Here is a 27697-nt window from a genome sequence, read left to right on the forward strand (position 1 = left end):
GTGAATGTGGAATAGTTCTGAATGTTACCAAATGCTGTGAATGCGCGGCATTTGGTAAGATTGGGCCGAAGTGCATGGGAAAAACCAAACACTGAATTGTATTGTATTGTATTGTATTTACAATCATGGGCGATCCACACATGGCGTGGCGATTACCAGTCATCTACGTCACAAAAAATTGCTGATTATCATTCATCAAACCCCAAAGCATACATAGCATGTTCAGGGCTATAGAAACATTAAATACATAATATTTCAATCAACAAATTAAAAATGGAGGTCAACTGCCCGCAACCAAACTTCTCTCCATAGTTCAAAAAACAAATAATTGTTTCTCCATGTGACAATCTAAATAAATTGAAATGTTAGTAAGTCATGGAATGTATAGTCTCCAGTCCACATAGCTAATGCACTCGCTTAAAATATAATAAACTACGTTAAAATGCATTACAGTGCTGCCAGATGGGGAATGCTGTAATCCTCCAGATCAGTTACAAAAATCCTCCAGATTCCTCCAAATCCTATTGGTAGATATAGCAAGGCGGTCTTGGACGCTGCGGGGGGCTCTACCCCCCCAAAAAATTCACCAAATTCTAAAAACCATCGGATTTCGAATCCTTTCGCACTGCTGTGCAGTTTAAAAGATACTTTTTCTTATAAAAGTTGTTTAGTTTTCGTTTTATCCTTCAAAAAGAAACGATCATTTTCGTCGATTTCGGGCGCTGCAGGGGAACCGGGGGCATTTGCCCCAAATGTCCCCCTTAGATCCGCCAGTAGTTTGGTACCCTCGTAGATATAGCTACAGACTGAGACATTCTGCAGTCTCACGGTGATAAAGGACGTGATATATCCTAACGGGTATAGTGACGCTGGGCAGGAAAATGCCTTTTTAGTCTTGAATGTGTTATATTTTTCCATGAAATTGAATATAATCATCGGGCGACAAATCCTCCAGATTTTCCTCCAGATTCAAAAATCCTCCAAAAGCGAAATTTGTCCGCAAATAGAGTTCAAAATCCTCCAGATTTGCGGAAATCCTCCAAATCTGGCAGCACTGATGCATTACATCCCACCAAATGGCAAAATGCAATGCACGTCACACGTCTACAAAGCACCACAAACGTTTATCTGTAGGGCTACCAAATGAGATATTTTTTGATACCAAAGACACTCATTTCGTAGTACTTTTGTGTATGCTATCTAAAAATCTGAAGGGTAACAACATGCGGAACCTAGCCTAGCCTTCCTTGCCTCAAGTCAGGAAATACATTTGGTTGAAAACGTATACCTATCTGAACTTGGCGTTTGGCATTCCCAGCGGAGCCAGGGAGGACACCGGTCGGCAATAGATGGTCACGGATAGCACCACTGTTCGCTAGAGGGCAAAGAAGCCTAATGTTGCCTTCCATATCCTTTGGAGTAGTGTTGCAACCTGCATGCTTTGTGCAGTAGCATACTTCTCCGACAGAGCTTGGAAATCTCATGTTAAATGGTCAGCCACCGTCAGCACCGGTCAAATCGCCAAACTCATAGAGCTGGCTTGACCATCCCGATTCCCGCATCACTGAGGCGTATCATAAAACTGCAGAGCATGGATGAAAACGAAGTGATTTTATTGCCTTTCGGGTGTTATAGCATCATCAAGTTGCAAAACGGAACGACAATGCAGTGCTTCACTACGTCCCGGCTCATCGAGGAGCATCATTTTTACGAAGCCTGTGTCGGGGCACAAACACTCACAAAATAGCATTCCCTCGGGCCATTTATCGATCCTCTTGTCGAGAAAGGCCCATCTGACGCATCTGATTGCCACCACAACCAACAACCAACTGCACGTGACTCAGCTGCTTCAAGCGACAAAAGGACGTGACGCCACCATATCAGCCTAGTGCCGTACGATACCTACCAGCGATGTGCACGAACGGACACAATGCACAAAACACGATACTAGAAAGTTTTGCCGAAATAAAAACGAGCGACATATAAAACACGAAGTACTTTCGACCTGACGTGAATCCGCTACAGCACTATACGACATGGCGAAATCTCACTGATCAGCGTTAGTATTTCTATACCGTAACGCCCAAACACAACCGTCACAACCTCAACAGACGTGGTCCGATTAATCGCAAAACCGGTCTATCGCGATCATTATAAGACGCCAATATTGTGCAGTTAAATCGTAAGCCATGCGGCCATTCTGGTTTGATCAGTAAAACCAGCAACGTTGACGGTGTAAGATTGTTACGATGGAATGAGACGGCACTGGCAGTGGGGTTAGTTCGGTGAAACAGATCACACAGCGATTCCAGCCAGCCAATCATACAGCACACATTAACGGCTCAACATTAAAATTCTTATAAAAATATCAAATTGATTAACAAAACAAAGACTGCACAAGCTCTGTAGCAGACATTCGCGATTAGTGCCTGCATATTATACATCTGCACATCCAGGTAAAACAATTCGGTGATTCGATCCGCCCCCACCGATGCGTGTGCTGTTTACCATTGACCGTGCTCTATCATACCCAGAGACCACCATTCACCCCCTGATCAGATCTGCAGGCTCATGCTCCGTCCGCTCCCCCGACAGTTCCATAGGTCCCTTGGGGACAAAACACGTCTACCCCCTACCCCTCTCCCTCTGCTACATATCCCGTCCCCGCCTGCCACCAAACCGCCATCCTAACACGCGCCCCAGCCGGCCCAGTCGGCGGTCCGACCCGGCCCGGGTCACTGCGGGTCACTGCGGGTCACTGCGAGGTCAGCTCTCCGCCAGCCGCTCCAGTCGGCGGCGGACCGCCGGCGGTCCGACCCGGCCAGGGTCACTGCCGGTCACTGCTGGGTCACTGCGGGGTCAGCTCTCAGGTCACTGCGGGGTCAGCTCTCGGCCAGCACGTCCCAGGTGAGGCCCGGCTCGTCTCGGCACTCTGTCATTGCGACAGGGGCGCCGGGACGCCGCTCCGGGGCCGAGAGGCACAGGCCGACCGCCAGGTTATACACCGGCGAGCCCACCTGGCGGAACGGGGGGAGAGGTCAGCCAGAATTTCCGAGTGGGCTGCTGGAGTCGGTGTGCTGCAGATGTAGACGGCGTGGTGCAACGCTAGGTACCCTCAGACAGTGTACATCATCATGCCTCCATTACTCCACTGCTAGAAGTCAGAGAGTCGATACAAATTCACCACCATAACTTATCTTGGCTTCACAGCTCCTCTCCGCGCCTCTCTCTGGCTGGCTGGACCAGCATTACCCACCTTTGCGCCGTAGTTCCACTGCTGAAGGGTCGTTGGTAGTTATAACCCACCTTTGCGCCGTAGTTCCACTGCTGGTGCGGTATTAGCTACCCACCTTTGCCCCGTAGTTCCACTGCTGAGGGGTCGTTGGTCGTTACCCATCTTTGCCCTGTAGTTCCACTGCTGTAGGGTCGTTGGTCGTTGCCCACCTTTGCCCCGTAGTTCCACTGCTGAGGGGTCGTTGGTCGTTATAACCCACCTTTGCGCCGTAGTTCCACTGCCAGTCCGGGTGTAGTTACCCACCTTTGCGCCGTAGTTCCACTGCCAGTCCGGAGGTAGCAACCCACCTTTGCGCCGTAGTTCCACTGCTGGTCCGGGATAGTTACCCACCTTTGCGCCGTAGTTCCACTGCTGGTCCGGTGTTAGTTAGTAGTTACCCACCTTTGCGCCGTAGTTCCACTGCTGGTGCGGTATTAGCTACCCACCTTTGCGCCGTAGTTCCACTGCTGGTCGCCCAGTGATCGGTGACACTCGGCCAGAGTGGGCGACTCGTCGGCGGCAGACGCCTGCAGACACCGCTCCCCCTGCGAGAGCTCCTGGCGACCCGTCTCCCGGAACACCTGGGAGGGGGAGGCCCGGGGTGTCAGAGCTAACTGTACACCTGAGAGGGGGAAGGTGGTGTGTCAGACCTGGGGCACCCACACTCCGGACCATAACAGCTATCAGACGGAGCAATGACAACTTGAGATCATGAAACGCTTTGTTGTTACATGTCCTTGCACTTCGACTAACACACTCATCGTAAAAAAACTTGCGATATAAGTGGGTTTGTTCGTAAACGCCGAGAACATCGCATGTCAACGGTGTCTTGATCTCAGTTATTGACACAGGAAGCCCGGCCACGGTTATGAGAACGGGCAGCGGTTTGAACACATCTTTTTCCCCGTCCTCCGTACCGGAGTACCGGGAAAAGATTCCTCCGTGCACATTGGCCTAGTCTGGGAATGGTTGTACCTCTGACCGGTTGGACCACTGACCTGGTCTGGTCTGGTCTGGTCTGGTCTGACCTCTCCACTGACCTGGTCCGGGTGGTGGTCTGCACACTCCCCCAGCGAGGCGCCCGCTCCGTCCGCCACTCGCAGGCAGAGCCCTGTGCCCGCCAGTCTCAGCCGCACCGAGCCGACCGTGCGGTCGTGCGCGGTACCGGGCAGGACGAGCCCGCCCGGCTGCCGGCCGCGCGTCTCCGGTACCTCCAGCTCCGGGTACACCGTCTCCAGGTACCTGAGAGAGGGGAGGGACGGTGAGGGAGGTACACCGTCTCCGGTACCTCCAGCTCCGGGTACACCGTCTCCAGGTACCTGCGGGAGGGGAGGGACGGTGAGGGAGGTACACCGTCTCCGGTACCTCCAGCTCCGGGTACACCGTCTCCAGGTACCTGGGGGAGGGAGGGACGGTGAGGGAGGTACACCGTCTCCGGTACATCCAGCTCCGGGTACACCGTCTCCAGGTACCTGCGGGAGGGGAGGGACGGTGAGGGAGGTACACCGTCTCCGGTACCTCCAGCTCCGGGTACACCGTCTCCAGGTACCTGCGGGAGGGGAGGGACGGTGAGGGAGGTACACCGTCTCCGGTACCTCCAGCTCCGGGTACACCGTCTCCAGGTACCTGGGGGAGGGAGGGACGGTGAGGGAGGTACACCGTCTCCGGTACCTCCAGCTCCGGATACACCGTCTCCAGGTACCTGCGGGAGGGGAGGGACGGTGAGGTACATACACCGTCTCCGGTACCTCCAGCTCCGGGTACACCGTCTCCAGGTACCTGCGGGAGGGGAGGGACGGTGAGGGGAGGTACACCGTCTCCGGTACCTCCAGCTCCGGGTACACCGTCTCCAGGTACCTGCGGGAGGGGAGGGACGGTGAGGGAGGTACACCGTCTCCGGTACCTCCAGCTCCGGGTACACCGTCTCCAGGTACCTGCGGGAGGGGAGGGACGGTGAGGGAGGTACACCGTCTCCGGTACCTCCAGCTCCGGGTACACCGTCTCCAGGTACCTGCGGGAGGGGAGGGACGGTGAGGGAGGTACACCGTCTCCGGTACCTCCAGCTCCGGGTACACCGTCTCCAGGTACCTGCGGGAGGGGAGGGACGGTGAGGTACATACACCGTCTCCGGTACCTCCAGCTCCGGGTACACCGTCTCCAGGTACCTGGGGGAGGGGAGGGACGGTGAGGGAGGTACACCGTCTCCGGTACCTCCAGCTCCGGGTACACCGTCTCCAGGTACCTGCGGGAGGGGAGGGACGGTGAGGTACATACACCGTCTCCGGTACCTCCAGCTCCGGGTACACCGTCTCCAGGTACCTGCGGGAGGGGAGGGACGGTGAGGGGAGGTACACCGTCTCCGGTACCTCCAGCTCCGGGTACACCGTCTCCAGGTACCTGCGGGAGGGGAGGGACGGTGAGGGAGGTACACCGTCTCCGGTACCTCCAGCTCCGGGTACACCGTCTCCAGGTACCTGCGGGAGGGGAGGGACGGTGAGGGAGGTACACCGTCTCCGGTACCTCCAGCTCCGGGTACACCGTCTCCAGGTACCTGCGGGAGGGGAGGGACGGTGAGGGAGGTACACCGTCTCCGGTACCTCCAGCTCCGGGTACACCGTCTCCAGGTACCTGCGGGAGGGGAGGGACGGTGAGGTACATACACCGTCTCCGGTACCTCCAGCTCCGGGTACACCGTCTCCAGGTACCTGAGAGAGGGGAGGGACGGTGAGGGAGGTACACCGTCTCCGGTACCTCCAGCTCCGGGTACACCGTCTCCAGGTACCTGCGGGAGGGGAGGGACGGTGAGGGAGGTACACCGTCTCCGGTACCTTCAGCTCCGGATACACCGTCTCCAGGTACCTGCGGGAGAGGAGTGATAAAACAACTTTTGAGCCCACGAACGATATATTCATTCCATAAACCGGTAAGTACTTGTAAACGTGCTCAATACTTATCGATGGTTATTTCAAATTCTTTTTTTTTCTGCTAATAAATCCGCTGACACTGAGTGAGCCTGATATATTAGCTACCAATCCTTCCCGCTCACCATTTAAAGGACTTGCAGTTGAGTTTCTGTCGGAGTTTGATCCGGCTGGAGACGTCTCCGTACTCCATCCCCGCAGCGTCCGGAAACGCGTCGTAAAAGTGGTCCTGAGACGGCGAGCGGACAGGTCGGGTCATCAGTCATAATCACGGAACGAACACTGCGAGAGATGCATGATATGACAAACTAGAAACCCAATCAGAATATAACACTCACTTAATGATCGACGGCATCCCAAATAAGCCAGACTTATAATCTGTCACACAGCCACGGCGCTGAGCGCTGAACTGTTCTGACCGGGTACCGTATAGCTCGATACACGGTATACGGTACCTTATAGTACCTTGTACGGTACACGGTACCTTGTACGGTATAGGTACCTTGTACTCGTCGAGCCAGACGAGTACGAGCCGCAGCAGGTTCTGCAGCGTGGAGCGCGTGCCCTCGGGGTTATCGTAGGGCCGCCGCTTCCTGAACACGTGACCGATACGGGAGCAGGGCACGATCTGCATCCGGCCGCCGCACATCCACACCTGGACCGGGAACGGGGTCAGAGATCAGACATCAGAAATCAACAGCCAGCCGCGGTCAGACACGGGTTAGTGGTCAGAGGAGATGTTTAAATAATGTAACATCTAAAGCTAAAATATATCATACAATTACACATATGGCCTCCGCCAAATAAGCCATGACACACCGGTCACCGTACAGCTACAAGCGCCCCAGTTGAAGCGCCACTCTGGGCCGACGGCCGCTCTGAGTGGGCGCTGTCCCTGAAGTGGTCCGTCACGGACTGTGTGTACACACGGTCGTATCGGCACGGACCGCACGGCACTCACCCTAAACGACAGCTCGAGGTTCTCGCCTCCCCAGATGTCCATCCCCTCGTCGTAGCCGCCCAGCTCGAAAAAGTACCGCCGGTCCATGGCGAACAGACCACCGGCCATCGCTGGGGTGCTGCCGGGAGCGGGGGGGGGGGGGGAGGGGGATCACAGACCGGTCCGAGTCACAGCAGCACTGCAGGAGCGCGACAGGCGAACAGGCAGACCATGCGACACGGTCATGGAACAGAGTCCTCACTATTCTCATCGTTTGTACTGAAACTATAGGCACATGCGTTAACCCTGCGCTAAACGTACGCTAAACGTACGCCAAAGTCAGCAGCTATCATATCGGATCATAATCTATCGGTATCCTGAACTTCCCGTACACAAAAACTCCCACTCAGGTCTCGCGTCATTCTGAGAAGTCCGCTCTCCCTTCGCAGTTCGAACTATGCACGGGTCGCGAGGCCGCAGCGTCACTTCCCTTAACACTCGTCCTGACCTACCCGCTCCCCTTCCGTCAATCGCTCCATGGGCTGGACGACCTACCCGCTCCTCTCCCCCTCCCCTCCCCGTCACTCACTCTATGGGCTGGACGACATACCCGCTCCTCTCCCCCTCCCCTCCCCGTCACTCACTCTATGGGCTGGACGACCTACCCGCTCCCCTCCCCCTCCCCTCCCGTCACTCACTCTATGGGTCGCACGTGGTCCTCGTCGGTCCGCAGCCTCTCCGGCGGCACGGCCACCCACTTGAAGTGCATCTCCCAGCCGAAGCCGCCGCGCACCAGTGGCGAGGCCGTGTAGCGGAACGTGTCGGCGCTGATGACGTCGATGACGGGCACGGTGACGGTGCGCCGGTCGGCGGCGATGGGCGCCAGCAGCGGCCGCAGCCAGTCCGTGTTCACCTCCACGTGCGAGTCGAGAAACACCAGCACCTGACGGACGGCGGGCGATTAACGGAGGTAGGCGGATTGTGAGAAAGGAAGATGACGCCGCATCAAAGCCTACAGTGTAAATTAAAAATCCGCCACCAGCAGAGCATACATACAATACAAATGATTACAAACAATTCGGTAGTGTGTTCAGTTTTCCCTCCCAGTGCGGTACATTGAATTATGAGTTCAAAGAGCACACTCCGGACACGCCCGTGGCCGTGGCATTTCAGTGAACATTGGCTATTGCAGCTTCGCCGATAGAGATACAGAGCCTTATAACGAAACACCCAGCTACCGCTTTGATATGCTGAGCAATTCAGCGTTGTTACAGGGGCCAAAGGTTGCACAATCGATCAATGACGTGTGATAAGCTAAATCCAACTACTTGAAACGGCGTTCCCTTTCGCAAATAAAACGGTGGTCAGATAGGCCACACGAGTGCCGTGTCGAAATCCCTCGTGGTCGTAAGTACCAAATGTGAAGTACCTTTCAGAGCAGGGCCATCCATCTAGTGGCATCTATGACTACATACGACCCCACGCCGGCCAGAACGCAGTCTTCACAGCGGCATCATCTGATCCCCGCGCTCAGCCAAAACCCGACACTCGTGATCGAGCGATCCGATAAATCCGAAACAGGTTTAAGCCGCGGTCAGATCCTCGACCCCCGGGCTCGATATCTTTCATTCCCCTTCCCAGAGGTTTAGCTAGCGGGTTCGGTCAGAGGACTCGCGGTGTGCTACCTGGCTCTGCCCTCCCCGCCGTTCCGCCCCGTGTCTGCCCACTGGTCGGACGCCACGGAGCCCGTCACGTACCTTTCCAGTGGCCTCCGCAGCCCCGCGCAGCCGGGCGCGGATCAGACCGAGCCGAATGTCGGACCGGATCAGACGCACCTGGGAACGACCGCCAGACGGTTATCAGAGACGGAGACGGAGACAAGAGACGGCTACTGAGACGGAGACGGTCACAGAGCCAGCATAAATAGTTAGACCGAGACGGGGGACAGCTACAGAGACGAGCATAACATACAGAGACGGAACGATCAAGAAAACTATACAGAGTCAGGGACGGGAGACTAGAAAAGACGGAGACGATTGGAGACAGGCCGGACGGAGGGTGGAACAGAGCAAGAGACATTGAAAAGAGAACTGATGAATAACAGAAGAACAGCGACGATGTTCACTTACGAGCCAGGCAACAATATCACAGCCTAACGGTAGGCATGAAGCGAGGAGACGCCACTCATGAACGCAAGATTATGAGACAATACGGTATCGCTAAGCATCGAAGCGATATCGCGCAATGACTGACAAATGTACGATACACACGAGAGTTGACGAGTCACGTGCCTCTCAGCTAGAGGACGCGCCGATATCGAACACAACAAACGCGTCAGTGCGAGCGAATCAAACACACGGCGGCTTAGCAACGAATAATAAACCGGCAAGCCCATCAGGATATATATATCACATCAGAAGCAAAATGGTATAAGGACAGTGGCAAATTGGGGGGTTGGGAGATTGCCCACCACTAGAAATCGGTGAGAAGCTGAACTGATTATCTGAGATCGTTGAAAAATGAGCGTCGTCGAGTCTATCGCGTGGGCTTACCTTCACCGCGACCCGATCCGCAATGCAAACTGACAGACATGTGTGAAGAGGCATTCACTGTCACAATGCATCGCATGCAGCAATAGGTTTCAGTTCGAAACGCAGAGTGCCAAAAATTCGCGAAGTTGGCATCCATAGAAGCATTTGTTATGCTACATTGCCATTTTCAATACATTTCACCCATTTAGATTTATGAAGCATGGCCTAAGATCCCTCCACAAAATCGCTTTTCGTAAAATAGTTCGGTCGTTATAGCACATAAAACCCGTTCTTCCCCGCTCCCTCCATCCCTCGGCTCCACCATGTCACAGGTCATCCCGCCCTCCCCCGGGCCCGGCCACGCACCGCGTGCTGCAGCTGGCGGCTCTCGATGTGCGCCCGCACGGCCGGCGCCAGGGTCGGGTCGTCGCTGCTGTCGTCCACCAGCAGCACCTCCCGCAGCAGGTGGGCCGGCGAGCGCTCCAGCAGCGCCTGCAGGGTGCGCAGCAGCACCGTCTCGTCCTCGTTGTAGAAGCAGATGACGACGCTGACGTCAGGCAGCACAGACGGGTACGTCTGGTTCTGGCACCTGCGCAGGAAACAGCGGCTGTCAGTACAGCGTCTGAGGCTCAGTTCCTCTCTGAACGGTCTGAGGTCAGACTGCTGCTCAGATATCGGTTAGGGCATATCATCCTGTCCCCACCCCACCCCACAGACTGGGGGCCTGCCCCATAGCTCAGTTGGTGGAGCCTCTTAGTGCTGGCGCTAAGAGCCCAGGTTAAATGCTCCACGTTGACTATGTAAGACTTCCTGACAGGGATGGTCTGTAGCTGAGGCAGCAGCCCATAGCTAGCTGAAGTCAGTGAGTACAGACCACAGTCGGCCTTGTGGGCACATTCAGCTTCTGAATTCTCCAGACAACCCACAGCTTCCCAATGCAGTGCTGGTGGCTGGACATCAACACCAGCTCAACATGCTCAGCTAGGTATGACTTCTGGCTTGGTCAATCAATTAAAAAAATCGAAATAAATTTATCAAAGGAAAGCTAAATAAATGCATTGGCCCTAAGATAACTTTACATACAGATACACCTTGCTGTTCCAGTCCAGCCCATCCCCACTAACCAGCTGTGTCTGGTATCTGGGACGGCACGCTCCAGTCCAATCCGATCGCTGACCAGAGTGTTGAATGCATGTTTCTCGTACCCCTCGGTCTTCTTACGACGGTCTGCCTCTGATCCAACCCTGCCCAGTCTCTCCATATCAGGCCCTGCCCCACCCCGGGCCTCATGTCTGGCCACCGGTCTCAGGCGTCTTGGCTCGGTGGTGCGCTGGGATGGCTCTGTGGTGAGCGGTGCCGGCGATGAGGCAGAGCCGGTGCCTCCCTCCAGACCCAGGTAGAGGTAGAGCAGCATCAGCCAGCAGGCACAGACAGCACACATGGCCAGCAGGGTCCAGTGCACCTTGAGGCAGAGCTGCATTGTGCCCAGATGTCGAACCTCTGAGAGATACATGGAATGGTAATTTGTCATGACAGAAAACACATTTCAGCAGTAACATGTCCCAGAAAAATCTTATCAAAATGAAACTAAAATAGCTACAAACATCAATGACTGAAGCCTGATAAATCGACCACTCTCCATCCCTTTCTAACTTGATTAATTCTTCAATTCAACTTCAAGTTTCGACTCACCATGATCACTTCTCCTGTGCCGGTGGACAACTGGGTGCCTTCCATTTCCATGTGGAATCCTATGAGTCAGCATCATTCCCATTTTGTCATAACTCTGTATAAAGCTTTCGTATCAGAGTTGAAGCAATGCGGAGCAATAATACTTCAATAACTAGTGCAATAATCACACGTCCCCTCAGAGTCAGAGTGAAAGCAGCGGCGAGCAGCTGTTGTTTATGTTATTTGCGCCGTTTTTCATCTGCGTCAACAATTGAATAAAAACCTCAACATTATTTTATTTCACTTCAAATGAGGAAAAATTTTAATTGATTTATGCAAAAAAACAAAATTTATTTCATGATTTTTTTTGTGCTTAACTGTTCCTTGGAAATCCCTTGTTTATCAGTATGAAATTGGTTGGAGTCTTTCATATTAATTAAAAAACTATGCGGTATCTGTTGCGATATTGGCGCAATAACAAATCAACCAAAGATGAAAGAAATCTTTTAGATAGAATTCTAGCACCTACGTCACAAAATCTGCAAATACTTGAAATGGCTCTGGATGTTTTCAGGCATTAACATGAAAAGAGGATTACTGGTGCCTCAAAAATAAATTTCCTAACAAAATTATTTGTTATAACTGCATTTACCGAAAACCTCAAGCAGCAAGATCGGCATTTACTTCAATGTACGAGCCCAAATTATGGTGACGTCAGTAAATGAGATTAGTCTCTAAGACACACTTAATTGCCTTTCGGCGTGGCCACTGGGGAGAGCGGCGGTGGTGTGTGTGTTGTGGGGTATAGGTATATGTTGAATATTTATTATTTTATCAAAGTAAGACATTGAATTTTTTAAGTTCTAGTGAAATAATGACATGGCTCATTTGTAAAATTTATGTTTCAATGACTTGCCACATCAGTTATATATTAAAGGTTAAATGTGGTGGGCCCATCTGGACAGATTATTGTTAATCCTTTCCCGCGGCGCATTTTCCATAATATGCATGTTATTGCCCACCCATTTAATTAACTGGTACTCGAAATACCTATTATCATTTTTTATGCAGGGTGGCCCAGAATTGACAAATTTAGGAACATGGGTCAAACGATGTGAAGCTTCTCGGCCACGAACTCGCTGCCTCCAAGTTAGGAGATGGACGCCTTATCCACTAGGCCACGGGGAGGATAGGTACCAATACAGGCATTATGCATTTATAGGACATCCCTCAGCTCTTAAGCTTGAGTACTGTGTGCTGTCACTTGTCAGTGACTAGTCATGATTTCAGATATTTTTCTTAAGTCAGTAAGTTAAGTAAGAGAAGGTACTTGATATCTAGTCCCTTTCATTTTTAGCCTGGGCTGCCAAAAGGCAATGCTCTGAATCAATTCCATTTTTAATCTTGTGACCCGGCTTTGGGGCCGTTTTGCTGGTTAGCTTGTGCAGCACATCTTAGAGCAGTTAAAAATAATTTGAAGCTAGTTATATCAGAAATAAAGGCCAGCAAACTGCAAAGGCAAGTTGACAAGCCCTGTTGCGGCAACACTAGACACTCTCCAGCTGTGAAGCAGGTATCTGCCATTGCATGGTCAAAAAATGCCACCAATCTACTCATCCACCAGCCAAAAGACTGACTAGGGCTTGATACAAAATATCAGTATTTTTCACCACCTTTTCTTTGGCAAAGTTTTGATTTGGGGCTTCTGGCCTGGATTAGCTGAAAATGTGGTTGCATTGCCACAAGGCAGTCAAAAGTCATAACTAATTCAAACAAAAACTGGTCAAAACATTTTTTTGTCTCATGGATGTCCAGTTAAGATATTCTGCCCTTTCAGCAGCTAAAAAAGCTGTGTGTATGTCAGAAGGTAACAGTGCTCCATCAGCAGAGAAGACAAGATGTGTAGCATGTTGTGTGAGGCATTTTTAGCCACTGTTTACTTAGTCAGCTTCAGGTCTACTCATTCAGCTTTGTGTGGTGCTAAAAAAAAATCAGTACCACAGTGCTACTGTGGTGACTTTCTAGCAAAACAAGGAATGCATGCCGTGAAATCAATGGCCATAAACGGGTTTGTTTTTGGAAACCAAAGCTGCTGGGAGCGAAAGGTCGCGCCATGTGTAGGTATGGAGGTTCTTCTACTTCAGGCATGAAAGACAACGCAACAATGGTATTAGGTATAGGCATCATTTTTTTGCAGCCAGTCTGGCTGTAAATTTGATCGAACATGCCCGTAGTAGGGATGCGGAGCCGTAAAATTTTCAGACGGCTCCGGCTCTGAAGAAAAAAAAACTGCTCCGGCTCCGGGTGAAATGTCATTGCGGCTCCGGCTTCGGCTCCGAATAAAATGGTCCGGCTCCGGCTCCAACTCAGTACATTTCCTATGCGATCAATTACATAAAGACGGGTGGCCAAAACAATGGCTATCACCTGATGACCGGTCCTCAGGTTCTGGGGATACAGTAGACGTGGGGAGGGAGGACTGCAGACAGGAGGTTGATAGCGTACTGTGGGACACTGGTAATACGTGTTCAGCTTTTTTCATTCACGTGATGACGTAGGTACCACATGTTTTACTGTCTTGTACTGTCAAACCGAACTAGATAAATTGATTTTTCCTCTTAAAAAGCGCCGGAGTCTTTGACGGCTCCGGCTCCGGGCAAAATGTGCCGGCCCGGCTCCGGCTCCGGCTCCGCACCCCTGGCCCGTCGTGTTTTCCGGGAAGAGTTCAATCAAAAGCGGCTTTCAGCCACTTTCGGGAGACCCGTAAAACAACGAAAGCCAGCACGGGTCGGCATGCAACTCCATTGCTGGTTGATATTGTGACCAGCGTGTCGATTGCATGCGTCACTTCGTAGCTGCACTAGTTGACAGAATCGGACTGTAAACAGGAGAAAGTGCAATTTCCCTTATCCTATACGCTGATAAACACTGTTCGATCAATTCTGTGGTCTTACATGAATGTTTGTTGGCATCCTGGCATTGAACAGTCGAGCGCGAATTTGGGCCCATAATCATTCATTGAAGCATTGTTTTTTTTTTTCACAGTAGGATGTTTGCAGAAGTAAAATAAACTGTTTTGCCCAATGGTTTCCTTATAAATGATTCTGTTAGATTCGTCACAACTGATCATTGGTCTTCCTGTGATGATATGGTTTGACTTTGTCATTAACACAACACGTTTTCGCCCGGCAGGTATTACTGAAGCCTCGGCTCCCAGATAGCGGTTCACAATGACCGAGTACGACCTGTCGATGACGGTGGCGTCCTACCTGGACCGGCACATGGTGTTTCCGCTGCTGGAGTTCCTCTCCCGGCTCGAGGTCTATGACGAGACCGACATCAACAAGTGCCGGCTCGAGCTGCTCAAGGGCTCCAACATGGTGGACTACAACATCGATATCCTGGAGCTGGTGTACCCGGACCGCGAGGTGCCGGCCGAGATCAACGACCGCCGCAGCGAGGTCATCCAGGAGTGGAACGAACTCAATCTGGAGACGAAGCCCATCTTCGCCATCCTCCACGACGAGGAGGTGAAAAAGCAGATCCAGGTATCGCGCGACTCGAAGCAGCTAGTCGACTTCCTGGTGGAGCGGTTCAACTTCAAGGTGGAGATGATGGACACGCTGTACAGGCTGGCCAAGTTCAACTACGAGGTGGGCAACTACGGCCGCGCCGCGGAGTGTCTGTACCTGCATAAGGTGCTGGTGCCCACCAACGACAAAAACTACCTGAACAGCCTGTGGGGCAAGTTCTCGTCGGAGATTCTGATGCAGCACTGGGAGGCGGCCGTGGAGGACATGAACCGGCTCAAGGAGTACATCGACAACCACCCGTTCAGCAGTGACGCCCAGGCGCTGACGCAGCGCTGCTGGCTCATCCACTGGAGCCTGTTCGTGTTCTTCAACGCGCCCAAGGGCTACGAGCTGCTGATCGACATGTTCCTCTACCAGCCCAACTACCTAAACACCATCCAGACCATGTGCCCGCACATCCTGCGCTACCTGGCCACGGCCGTGGTCATGAGCCGCCAGAACCGGCCCAACGCGCTCAAGGACCTCGTCAAGGTCATCCAGCAGGAGTCGTACTCGTACCGCGACCCCATCACAGAGTTCATCGAGTGCCTCTACGTCAACTTCGACTTTGACGGCGCGCAGCACAAGCTGGAGGCCTGCGAGGCCGTGCTGGCCAACGACTTCTTCACCGTCTCCTGCCCGGCCGACTTCATCGAGAACGCGCGGCTGATGACGTTCGAGACGTTCTGCCGGATCCACCAGGTGATCAGCATCAACATGCTGGCGCAGAAGCTGAACATGGACCCCAAGGAGGCGGAGCGGTGGATCGTTAACCTGATCCGGCAGGCGCACCTGGACGCCAAGATAGACTCTGCGCAGGGCCACGTCATCATGGGCCAGCAGGCCGTGTCGCCCTACCAGCAGCTCATCGAGAAGACCAAGCACATCAGCTTCCGGGCGCAGACGCTCACAGACACCATCCGGAAGAAGCTGAGCGCCAAGAACCAGGAGCACGGCGGCTGGGCGGGAGACATGTGACCAGCTGCCGGTCGGTAGCGCCAGCGACACTGTGAACTTTTAATATACATTCGGATGGTTCGCGGAGGACGTGAGGGTTTTTATCTGACGGTCGAGTGTCGGTAGTGGCGGGAAGAGAAGGGTTGATAGGGAGATTAGTTGCGTAGATCAATGTCTTGTGCACTCGGTCACACATCTGACATCATGGGTTTCATACCACTTTGTACTCAATTTGGCCCACGCATTTTCGATACATTTTTAAACAAGTTGCCTAAAATCACGTCAGTTGGCAAATATATTGATGACACGCGCCTCATTGGCATCAGCCGCGGTGGGCGAGCCAGGACACAAAGCGTCACCTCAATGAAAGCCCGAGGGTACACGCGCGGGTCGTCACAATATAGGCACGCGAGTCTGGCAATACATACAGATAATATAACACCTCAACACATTACCCAGTGTATAATAATCAAAGCCACGAAGGACTGTAACATCCTCTTCAGCGGGTTCGATCCCAAGGGTGGGGTCACTTAGGCTCGAACCCGAACTGGAATGTGGCTATCCCGATAAGTTAATTGAGTTAGCACCGCCGCCCAGAGTACGGTAACAATTTTAGGGGAATGTCGTCAATAACGCTATCCGCGCCGCGCCGGACGATGGCCAGGGGCCGCCCAGGGCCTCGTTTCATAAAGCGAGTCCGTAACTTACGCCGGTTTTTGGGCTTGTATTGCAAGTGCATGTGAAGCGATGGCGTTAGTTTAAATCGTTGAATTTATTTATCTTGTAAGCAAGAACAGAAGGGAGAAGGGGAAATAAATTTATCGCTTCACATGCACTTGCAATACAAGACCAAAAACCGGCGTAAGTTACGGACTCGCTTTATGGAACGAGGCACTGGACTCGGTTCCCCACAGCAGAGGCACACCAGCGTGCCCACGGCTCCCTCCTTGTACTGGGTCCGAGTACCCGCTGTACCGCGGCAGCTGCCGTCTGACTGGGCCCGCCGGGGTACAGCCGCAGCCCCGCGGTACAGCCTCTGGCAGAGCGGCCGCTCAGAGGAGGCCGCTCTCGGCCATCCGCTGTCAGAGGACGCCCTCGTCGCGCCGCTGGCCGGCCTCGAGCGCGTCTCGCAGGCTCGAGGTGACGCCGAACAGCTGGTTAAAGTGGCGCACGTACAGTTCGCAGTGTTCGCCTGAGAACCGGAGCGGACAGACGGGTCAGCCACAGGTCACAGGGGGTTCCTGGTATAAATGGAGCATTCAAACAGAATATGATGGTAGTCCAGTAACAGAGCAATGTCCCCCAACAGTCCGGCCACTCACCAGGCGCAAAGTCCACCTTCCCCTTGGTCCGGTAGTTCCTCTCCTCGAAGAACTTGAACGTGGTGTAGAAGAGGTCCGGGTCGCCTGAGTTCATGGCCACGTCCAGAATTTTCCGCGCCGACAGACCGGACACCATCTCATTAGCCCTGGCGTACCTGCCGACACGGGGAGGGGCGCGTCACTCAGGGGACGCCTGCCACCCAGCCATACTGGGTCCTGGGAGTGGGAAGACGTGTCATTCCTTTAATTTTGTTGTTTTTTAAGGCGAAAAAAACTAAATTCCAAAATTACCCGTCTCAGGTACCAACTGGGCATGGCCTGGTAAATAAATACATATCGTATTTATTGTATTAAATGTGTATCGCCGAGACGTGCCACCTGTCCCCAGCTGGCATTATGAGATGTGGGTACGCACCTGAGGGCGGCCGTGACGTCGTTCCTGGCCAGCATGACCTCGATGATCTCTTCGTTGGCGTTTCCGAGCCGCTTCAGCATGTCCAGGGCCATCTGCTCCGCCGCCGGGTACACGCTCTGACACAGGGGAGGGGTAGTTTAGCTGGTGGAACTCTTCAGATACACACTATAAGTCTGAGAACGGCCGGGGAGGCGCTGCCAGTAGAGCCCAGATACACACGGAATACGGGGTGGGGGCGATGGCAAGCACAGGACCATCCAAATCCACACTCCGAGCGCAACCACTTGGTACTCACTGACGACATTTATTCTCACACATTTCAATCGATACATACTCGCTCGCTCTCTCGCTCTCTCTCTCTCTCTCTCTCTCTCTCTCTCTCTCTCTCTCTCTCTCTCTCTCTCTCTCTCTCTCTCTCTCTCTCTCTCTCTCTCTCTCTCTCTCTCTCTCTCTCTCTCTCTCTCTCTCTCTCTCTCTCTCTCTCTCTCTCTCTCTCTCGCTCTCTCTCTCCCACCCGACTGACCTGCAGTGAGAGCAGCAGGCAGGCGAGCGGCTTGCTGTCGTCGACGGCGTGGTACTGCAGTAGCTGCTGGAGCTGATAGAAGCAGCCGCGCAGCACCAGCGTGTTGATCAGCATCTCGTACAGAAAGTGTTCCACCGACACACCGTGCTGCGTCAGCGACCTGACACGGCAGTGTTACAACTCAGTGTCACCACTCAGCAGGGGGGCTGGAGCATCTAATACTAGACGTCAACAAACTCATGTCGATATTAATCTATCGCACATACAAGCCAGTAGCGCCGATAAAGAGCGATCTACTTCAAGGGCCGCACAAAACTCGAAACTCTCGGCACATCAATGCATTTCACCACACCTCGAAGCATCTCCGACCCCCCCCCCTCCTCCCCCTCCACCCTGCTCTGCCCAAGACGGCACCTGGCACACTCGACCCTCCTCCCCGACCTGCCCCTGCCGGTACCTGACACACCCGACCCCCCCCCCCCCTGTCCTGTCCGTGACGGTACCTGACACACTCGACCAGGACGCCGGTGACCCAGCGCTGGTCGGCGCGACTGCCCATCTGCTGGCTGACCAGGTCGCAAAGCACCTCCGAGTGCAGGTCCGACTGGGTGATGACAAACGGCGCCGGCTCTGTGGGCGCCACCGGCGGCGAGGTGCCCAGCGCCGAGACCGGCGAGCCCATCTGACGGCCGGAGCGGCACCGGTCAACGGGACGAGAGCGCAACAGGAGAGCACTTAGCGGCGCAGTCGCGGTCGTACCGCAGTCAAAAATAGCACGCAATCTGTGTCTGTGATTTGTGAATGCGTCTCCCTTGTTCCTATAGGACAGAGCACACAATCGGCGACTAGCAAATGCCATAATACAGTCAACTACGTGGCAAAAAACCTCGCGAGGCGAACAAAACATTCTAGAAAAAACATTGAAAACCACTGCACCCGGCCCGGCCATCCCAGCCGGCCGCAGCGCGCCGCTCTGCCCCGCCGGCCGCAGCCCGCCCCTCTGCCCAGCCGGCCGCAGCCCGCCGCTCTGCCCACCTGCGAGCTGACGGTGTGCTCCTGCTGCCGCCGGGTCTGCTCGTTCAGTAGGTCCAGCACGCCGCCCACGTCCGCCAGCCGGGCGCGCTCCGTCTGGCGCAGCAGCAGCCGGCGCAGCAGGCGCAGCAGCACGGGCCGGCCGGCGGCGCGCGCCAGTAACAGCCGCGCCGCCGCCACCGGGTCCGGCAGCGCGCCGGGGATCGCCGCCGCGCACAGCTCCAGCGTCCAGAAACAGCCCAGCTTGGCGTCGATGATGATGTTGGGCTGGAACACCACCCAGGTGGCCGCGTCTGCGGGGCGCTGGTTAAGGAACTATCACAAGACATGTACTAAAACGGAAAACTATACCGAAATCCGGGTTCACGTAGTCCGCGATAAATTGTGAAAAAAAAAATCAGCACTGATCCTATACTCTAATAACGTCAGCGGTGTTGAATCACACATTCAGCAGGTCAGAAGGCACAAACCCCCAGCCACCGATCCCATGAGGACGCCACAGCCCCTGGCGCTCGTCCCCGTCCCTCTCAGAGGACCGCTCGTCCCGGCCGCTCTCTCTCAGAGGATACAGAGCTCGCAGGCGAGCTGCGCAGGCTCGTCGGCATCCAGCGCGGCGGCGCCGGCGCTCAGCCGCAGGTGGAACGGTCGGATGGCGGCCGGCGGCGCCACCGGGCGCTGCAGCGGGGCCGCCACGCCGGCGGCGTCTCCGGCGGGCGGCAGCGTGATGTCGAACACCTGGGAGGTCTGCCAAGAGCGGAGAGGGGGTGAGAGCCTGAGAGGACGGCGCGGACGGCGCGGCCCTTGGACTCCTGTGCCTAAGTCGGGACTCTTGTTCCCACCTTGGACTCCTGTGCCTACCTTGGACTCCTGCGCCTACCTTGGACATCTGTACCTAATCTTGAACTCCTGTGCCTACCTTGGACTCCTGGTGGTGCACGATGACAAGGTTGTCTATGATCGATATGGCGAAATTGCCCCGTGCGTTCAGCTGCAGGGTGCTCGTACGCGAAATGCTGCCGTCTCTGCCGAGTAGAGGGGGGGGGGGCTATGTTAGCATGGTGCACGTACGGGGACCCGCGGCCGCAGTTGCTACTGTACAGTGACCCTGAGTAAACTGTCCCAGCACCCTCACAGGGAACAACGATAAGCTGTCAGAGGACACGCACATAAAACCTCAGCTGCTCTTAAACCAGCATTCCGGCAGTCCGGAACCGGCAGTCGATATCAATGTTATCGGTTGTTACTGGACAGGACAGACGGTTAGAGTTGGGGTTCGTGTAAAGTAGCAACTGCGGGTCCCCGTACTACCATTTGGCGACATTACAGTTGAGCAAACAGCAAAGATATGCATACACAATATATGTCGGACCATGATGCTCCACGGTGTAGTTCGGATCCATTGGCTCAACGCTGCGTGGCGTGGTTGGGACCTACTTGTTGGCCCACTCCCCTCCACTGTGGTCGGGACTCGGGACCCCACTTGTTGGCCTGGTGGACGCGGATCTCTGCGGGTTGACCGGCGGCGTCTGCGGCCGAGCCGGGCGGCGCGTGCAGTAGCGCCAGCACCGTCAGCTGGCCGTGCAGACTGCACACGGTGACATCGTGGCAGTGGAGCGCCAGGCGCGCCGGCCGCGGCGCCTCCAGCAGCTCCACTGCCAGGGCGGACGGGAGAGAACGGGGGGGGGGGGACGGTAATACCAGCAACTCCAGTGCGCGGCGGACGGGGGGATAAAAACCGGGTATGAAAATTAATGTCTGACGACTGCAGACACCAACACCGCGCATTAGCTCAGCTTCTCCCGCTCCTGATCACAGATCGCAAGCTAGCAGACTAAAATTTATATGCATTCCTTTACTGTTAAAATCATTTTCCTTCCCTTCCGAATATTTCAATGTTGAGTGGAACATTAAACCCTCAGTACAAAACCCCTAGCTACCAATTATTTCAACAAACCAGTGCCAGGTAGTGCCAGACACACCCCCTCCCATCCCGCCCTGCTGACCACACCGGCACACTGACCACCCCTCTCCCCCTGCCCTCCCCGGACCTCAGCGCCCCGCCGCCACCCCGGCCCCGCTCACCGTCGAATTTGGCCAACTTGGTCATGGTGCCGGCGGCCCGGAACGCGAACGGCTGCAGCGTATTGCCGAGCGCGCCGGTGGACACCAGCAGGTAGGACAGTTCCGCGGAGAACACACACCAGTTGGACGACAAGCTGCACGTCTTCAGCGACTTCAGCTGCCGCCGCGACGGCACCACCTGGGCGGCCGGGGGAGCGGGCACAGCGGGCAGGTCAGGTCAGGTCGGAGACCGGAGGGCGGCAAGGAAGAGTCAGTGGTCAAATGTCTGGGGCAGACCAGATGGAGCGGCCAATAGCAATGAAGATACTCTCACGTGTAATACGCGATGAACTCAGACTAGTTTCCCGCTATCAGGCAGACGGCCGGCCCCACCTGGTAGTGCTCGACGCCGCGGTCGGTGACGTACACCACTTCTGAGTCGGCCACCCAGAAAAAGTCCACGATCGTGGCGCTCTTGCTGCGGCAGCTCTGCGAGTACTCGGCCTCCGAGTCGCGGTTCACAAACTCCTGCCAACGAGGCGGCCGGCCGTGATCGTCACGTGACCGAGCGGCACCGCGGCGGAGGCTGCCTCGCAGGGCGGCCTGCGCGGTCAGCTGACGGTACTTGAGGGTGGAACTGTGGCGAGCACCCAGCAAAATATACCCACTTCCTTAACCAGAGAGCCTACACTGGCATATAGGCGACGAGGCGTGCTTGTACTAAAAACTATAAGCAACTCAGCTTTCTAAATAGTTCAACTGTCATACCAGCAGAGGGGATAACACAGCTGGAATTTGTAATCACAAACCTCGCCAAAGACGAAATCACGTTGGGTCTTACCACGGACGTTTTGGCCCTTTGGATGGCCAGCACCTTCATGTCCGGCGAGTATTTGATGGAGATGACCGGGCCGCGGTCCTCCATGCGGAAACTGGTGTTCCTGGCGGGGTCCAGACTCTTCACCACCACGCCCGTGGCGCCGCCCGAGCGCACCGAGAATATCTGAAACGACCGCGGCCGGCTGGCGCTGATTGGCAGCAAAGGGGGATGTGACCGTCCAAAACACCTACTGCAGTAATAGCACTGTCAATAGGGTGACATTAATTGGCAGCTGATTGCTGAATAACATAAAAAGATACCTGCTGAATGCTGGGGTGTTTTTGGCTCAATAACTTCTAGAGTGGTTTGTTCTGATGTTCTGATTTAGTCATCATTTAAATGAAAACTTAAGGAGAAGGCCTGAATGGGTGCTTAGCATGTTATACTGAAGACAGTAGCTTGTATAATTACCTGTTTGTTTGCTTCATCAAAAAAGACTGCTGTCACTTTGTTGACAGCTTCAAATCGAATAGGCTCTGGATTGAGGTACAGAAGGTGATCTTGCTGATCTGCCATTTTCAGCAACAGCTAACTGATCAAGCTATCACCTGGAGAGACAAAAAGAGTTGAAATGATCAAATTACATAATCAATAGGTAGTGAAATTCTCACTCACTTCAATATAAGCAGCAGAGGAAGAGTGTAAGTGAAAGGAAAGTGAACAAGGTGGTAGATGGGACATGCCACAGATGTCACAGATTAAAGAACATTAGCATTACTATCTGGCCAGTGGTCACTTCATAATAGGCTATTGCCACTATTGTGATATTCATATTGAAAGGGACAGGCATATAATCGATGACATAAGTACTTTTAGCATCAAGTAAGATACTAATACTATTTCTGTAAGACCATATTCGACTATCCGATTTGGAACCACCCTAAGAAGCCGATTGACACCTTAGGACCTGTCAGGCCTATGGGACCTTTTACACCTGAGGGGGCATTTGCCCCCTGTAATGCTGTCAACAGAACAGTGGGGTGATACAGTATCAACATTGAATCACAACATTGAAATTGTACTTTTATTGATATATACTGTGAAATCAACATCATAGCTTCTCTCTCATGAGTGCTGTTCAGGAGCTGTCTTGTCGGCAGACTGACAGCCACGGTTATTTCTTGGCCTATTTGTCAAATGCTTGAGATCTGTGCTGTTGAACAGCAAGAGTATGAAATGAGAAGTGCCAGCTTGACCTTCCTTGTAAAGGAAACCCTCCAGCCCAGCATGCCAATAAAAACAGCAACTAATCAGCAATTCAGATTGGGCTGTATTTTCTTGAAAAATCAAGCATGAAAATGTTGGTGGGACAGTGACACACAGGTAAATTTGCAATGATTTAATGGAGGCAAAGTTTTGCTTTGTCCTCAGCATTTCTCAGCATTTGTTCTCATTACCAGCATTTGTTGCAGCATTTGTTCTCATTACCAGCATTTGTTGCAGCATTTGTTCTCAGTACCAGGGCGACGTAAGAGTGAGGTGAGGTGTGTGAAAATATGATCCTCATTCCTCAAAAAGCACGGAGAAACTACCTGTAATAATCTTGTGGGAAATTTGAAAAATATGTTTGATCCTGGTTTGATCAATAAATGAGAAAAATATAAAAATAGCGTAACCCGCACGGCGCACGCACGGTATATAGGGCGCACGCAAGCCTGCTATACTGCCTTGAGCCTGCCTGTGTGAAAGATCGCAATTGAAGCAGGTGCGCAGGATCCGCATCCAAGTTTTATTCCTTCCAAATCTAGAAAGCTGCCATATTTTCCACCTATATGAAGGGAACCCTTCGTGGTCAGCTTGCTTATTAGTAAAGTAATCTTGAGCTTGCTTGAGTTTTGCTTTGGATTTCGCCAAAGTTCTCTTTATACCGTGGGTTTGGCTGGACCCTGGAGTCTTATATCTTGAAGAGTCTTGGCTGTGCCAAGGCTATGTAAACCTGACGATGAGCTGGACCAGGGCTGAACAGTGGACACCGTGCTAACTACAAACGTAAAGAGATTGGGGTCTTTCTGGGTCTTTCAACGGATGCTGAAGAGAAAGCCGAATCGGTCGAGCTCCTCTGTCGTTCCAAGAAAGATGCTAATACCACATCAGCTCATTGAGCAGGCTTTGGTCCAGTCCAGATTTCAAGTTCGTAAAGACATCTTTTGAAGCTGAGAACGCTGCCTGGCGTCTACGTAACACGCCTCCTTGGTCCTTGAAGAGAGGCATGGCCTAGCTTTCAGCCCCAACCAGGCGAGCCGGAGCCGTGAAACACAGCGCAACTATGAATCAACAATGTATTATTGTAATTCTTAGCCCATCATTATATAATACAACACATTCATATCACTTCACGATACGCAAAGATGCAAAAAGTGTCCAATAAACTGTGAACCCATATTTGTCAACGAGCTGGGTGTAGCGCGGCGCCGTATCACTGTCGGGCGGGCGGACGGCGGCGCCGCCCCGTCCGTGGACGACGGCGGGGCGGACCGGCGGAATGGGGCCACTCCCGTCAGCTGGAGGTCCAGGCAGGCGCGCAGTTCGGCAGGTCACCAACGAAGCCACGATTTCTTAGGTGGAAGATGTTGATTAAGTCGGAGAAGCAGAGGCGTGACAGATTCGCGTATCCTCAACGTTGCGGGTAGAACGCTTCTGGGCCGAATCACTTTTTCGCTACCCTGCCAGCCCGCGACTTAGGAACGTGAAAAGACATGATAAGGAAGATGCCGGAACGCACGGCAGCAGACAAACCGATGGGCATTTTGAAGTGTGAAGCGAACTAGCCGTCCGAGCCGCCGTCGGCCGCGGCGCCGAAGGACGAGGCTCGACGCGCGCGGCCGAGCGGCACGGCTCGGGACGGGAAGCCGGGCTCCGTCCGAACGACGAGGCAGCCGGCGGTCGGCAGTAGACAAACGCGGCGCCGCGGCACGCCGGCGCGGCCCGCGCGCGGGAGTGGGAAGACTACCGTCTACCAGCGGGCGCCAAGGCCGGTGCGTGTCGCCGCGGGTGCGCGGCGGTGCGACACAGTGACCGGGCGGGCCGAGCCGCGGGTCGCGGGGGCCGCGCCCCCACCCGTACTGGCGCCAGACGGGCGCGCGCAATCACACCCATCGGGCCGGCCGGCGGCGGACAGGGCGCACTCACACCCACACGCGCTCCCCTAAACAGGCTTGTGCGAAACTCGCCGACACCGCGGCGGGGCAGCACCGCGCGCGCGGCGGCAAGACACGTGAAGAAGAAATGGAAACGGAGAGCACCGCCCGAAAACTGCACAATCGCGCGGCCACGCTATTCGGCGTAATTGCACTCGTTCGCTGGTATGTCAATGGCCGCATGCACGCCCCCTACCACGCGCACAATTAGTGTAATGCATATAGGAGCCACCGAGCCGGCGACATCCCACTCGAAGCGAAGCTGACCCTACCCCGGGAGCGGCCGGCTGTCGGTCGGCCCCCTGGAACGGCGGCGGCCGGGCCGGGAGGGGGGGGGGGAGGGGACAGGACAGCGTGGGAGCCAGGCCGTTCCTGCGAGAGGAGGAACAGGCAGGGTCGGAGTGAAGGGCCGACGACCTACTTCAGTGCCAGTGTGGGCAGCATCAAGCCACTCCAAGGAGGACGTGTGCTCTGCTTGCCACAAAGCCTGGCAGGCCGGTCAGAAAGGCCCAGTTCAGTTGGACGAAGAGCAAATAGAGCCTGACCATACCAGCCCGACCAGTGAGGGGGTTACAAGATCAGGGAGGGGAGGGGGGGAGATCAGGAAGTACCGGGGAGGGAAGAGCGATCCGTGCGGCGCCGGGGACCGGTGCCGCCCCCTCTGGCGGCCGCGGCCGCCCACATGGAAGACACCGACGGCCGAGGAGCGACGCAACGCGCGCGGCGCTCATAAACTTTGAATACGAGCAAAACAACTATGTTAACAGGTACAAATATAAAATAGTTAATGATCTATGCGTGACGGTGCGCAGTGTGGCCGCGTGCCGCGCGTCCGCCGTTCACTAGCGGCCGGCGCGCCCGCCGCCTCGGCATCCCGTCGTCTCTCGCGCGCGCGCGATCGCTCTATGTACACTGTTTGAGCAAACCAAAGTGACCGGCGGCGGCGGCGTCTGGGCGGCAGCGCTGGCGGGCGGGGGGGGGGCGGGGGCGGGTGGGGGCAGGCCGGCGCGCCAGACCCGGCCGGCCTGATATGCACCCGCCGTCACCGCCGGGGCGCGGCGCGGCGGGCACCGGCTCCGTCGGCGCGGTGCCTGTCCGTGGGTGTCTGTGCGCGTGTCGTGTCGGTGCCTGTGCTCGTCTGTGAGGGTCGGGAGGCCGCCCACGGGCGCCTTATTGCAGTGCAGCGTCCCGCGAGCCGCCGGGGGCTGGCAGCGTCCGCTCGGTTTGCCCCGCGCCGGCCGGACGGACACGATCAGGCGGCGGCGGCGGCGGCGGCGGCAGGCAGGCTGGCGGCGCCGGTCGGGCGTTATGGAATATCCACTACAGTCGGAGCCGGCGGGCGGCTGTCGAGTGGCGTCTAGCTGCTGCTGGTCGACGCCAGCGGCGAGAGTGGCGAGCTCGGCGTCCGGCCGTCCGCCTCGCGCAGACACCCGTTTATCGTCACCACCAGCTTCCGCGAGCCGGCCTCGTTACGGTGTTCGCACAGCCAGACGCCCTGCCGGCGCGCGGGCAGAGAGCGTCAGACACACGCCCACAGGGAAAGCGCCAAACACCACACACGTACGCTGAAACTCACTCTCAATCGCACGGTCAGTGGGTATCTGCAGCACAGCTAGGTTGTCTCGTAAATAAAAACGGGTAAATACTAAACAACATTCGTAAGCGAGAATCAAGAGAAAATCACCGTTGCCGAGAGCTTCGCGATTAAGTCTCCGCAAATCTGCTTGCTAAATATAGACATTGACTCAAGGACTGGGGTCCGTATTATTGTGGATGATCTAATACAGGGACACCACTGACATCACTGGAGCCGCAGCGGCGCCGCAGTCCGTCGACACTGAGTGGCCCCGTACCTGCCAGGTGCCGACGTTTAGCCGGCCGTCGGTGACGGGAATGGTGAGCGACGAGCCTAGGAAGCAGGCCTTCACGTGCGCCGGCTGAAACACGGGCCGTCGGTCAGACGGGGGCCGCCACCCGGCGAGCGGGCCGGTCGGCAGCGGCGGTGGGGCACGGAAACACTGCACTGGGACGTGTGACAGTCCAGACCAATACCAGCGCTAAACATGGCTGCATGATTATAGCACCAGAAAGGCGAGCTACAAAGAAAGCTTTATCAGGCTTATAAAAAGTGGTTGACCAAAGCCTGTTTGACATATATGCGAACAATTATATTAATATCAGCTGAGAGCACAACATTCTAATCATGTATAGCATTTCTGGCTGCTTTTCTCAGACAAGACACCTAACCTCCTACAATAAACCTGACTATGCCTCATACATTACAAACTGTAATAAGAGCTGCAGCATAGGCATGAAGCTAAACAGCATTTCATCATTTCCTTACCATGTCATCAGGTCCTTCAGAACAATGTTTGTATGGCAGACCCTGAGAATAAACACAAACGATTATCATAGGCAGGCTTATAAATGGCTATGAACCACACAGGTAATGTCATTAGTT

General features: G+C 54.6%; 4 protein-coding genes across 9 annotated transcripts; 1 reads left to right on the forward strand and 3 right to left on the reverse strand.

Annotated features, from left to right (window-relative positions):
• Positions 1–1596: 1596 nt before the first annotated feature.
• Positions 1597–11598, reverse strand: LOC122365789 (polypeptide N-acetylgalactosaminyltransferase 35A-like). The gene is made up of 11 exons (XM_043337325.1): positions 11359–11598; positions 10791–11166; positions 10033–10255; positions 8893–8970; positions 7834–8078; positions 7157–7274; positions 6698–6850; positions 6321–6424; positions 4315–4516; positions 3721–3855; positions 1597–3017 (listed from the first exon to the last, which is right to left on the reverse strand). Exons 1-11 carry the CDS (start codon positions 11438–11440, stop codon positions 2883–2885), a joined length of 1851 nt encoding a protein of 616 aa, XP_043193260.1. The 5' UTR covers positions 11441–11598; the 3' UTR covers positions 1597–2882.
• Positions 11599–11854: 256 nt separating this feature from the next.
• LOC122365784 (eukaryotic translation initiation factor 3 subunit E-B-like) lies at positions 11855–15956 on the forward strand. Of its 5 annotated transcripts, none has more exons than XM_043337322.1 (2): positions 11855–12027; positions 14530–15956. In XM_043337322.1, the coding sequence occupies exon 2, from the start codon at positions 14568–14570 to the stop codon at positions 15885–15887; it is 1320 nt and encodes a 439-aa protein (XP_043193257.1). In that variant the 5' UTR covers positions 11855–12027; positions 14530–14567; the 3' UTR covers positions 15888–15956. The 5 variants fall into 5 exon arrangements, with proteins under 5 accessions (XP_043193257.1, XP_043193253.1, XP_043193256.1 ...); XM_043337318.1 differs by lacking the exon at positions 11855–12027 and adding an exon at positions 12056–12176; XM_043337321.1 differs by lacking the exon at positions 11855–12027 and adding an exon at positions 12070–12123.
• Positions 15957–16137: 181 nt separating this feature from the next.
• Positions 16138–23761, reverse strand: LOC122365783 (regulator of MON1-CCZ1 complex-like). Of its 2 annotated transcripts, none has more exons than XM_043337316.1 (14): positions 23733–23761; positions 22511–22647; positions 22061–22222; positions 21613–21747; positions 21241–21418; positions 20639–20810; positions 20075–20180; positions 19728–19902; positions 19162–19451; positions 18630–18808; positions 18127–18286; positions 17604–17719; positions 17189–17343; positions 16138–17058 (listed from the first exon to the last, which is right to left on the reverse strand). In XM_043337316.1, exons 2-14 carry the CDS (start codon positions 22613–22615, stop codon positions 16949–16951), a joined length of 2043 nt encoding a protein of 680 aa, XP_043193251.1. In that variant the 5' UTR covers positions 22616–22647; positions 23733–23761; the 3' UTR covers positions 16138–16948. The 2 variants fall into 2 exon arrangements, with proteins under 2 accessions (XP_043193251.1, XP_043193252.1); XM_043337317.1 differs by lacking the exon at positions 23733–23761 and adding an exon at positions 23528–23622.
• Positions 23762–24364: 603 nt separating this feature from the next.
• Positions 24365–27623, reverse strand: LOC122365791 (UPF0047 protein YjbQ-like). Its single transcript, XM_043337328.1, has 3 exons — positions 27581–27623; positions 27090–27173; positions 24365–26731 (listed from the first exon to the last, which is right to left on the reverse strand). The coding sequence occupies exons 1-3, from the start codon at positions 27581–27583 to the stop codon at positions 26594–26596; spliced, it is 225 nt and encodes a 74-aa protein (XP_043193263.1). The 5' UTR covers positions 27584–27623; the 3' UTR covers positions 24365–26593.
• Positions 27624–27697: the final 74 nt, after the last annotated feature.

This window comes from Amphibalanus amphitrite, unplaced genomic scaffold (genome assembly GCF_019059575.1).
Source record: "Amphibalanus amphitrite isolate SeventyFive unplaced genomic scaffold, NRLGWU_Aamphi_draft 000763F_arrow, whole genome shotgun sequence".
In the NCBI taxonomy this organism is placed as follows: Eukaryota; Metazoa; Arthropoda; class Thecostraca; order Balanomorpha; family Balanidae; genus Amphibalanus; species Amphibalanus amphitrite.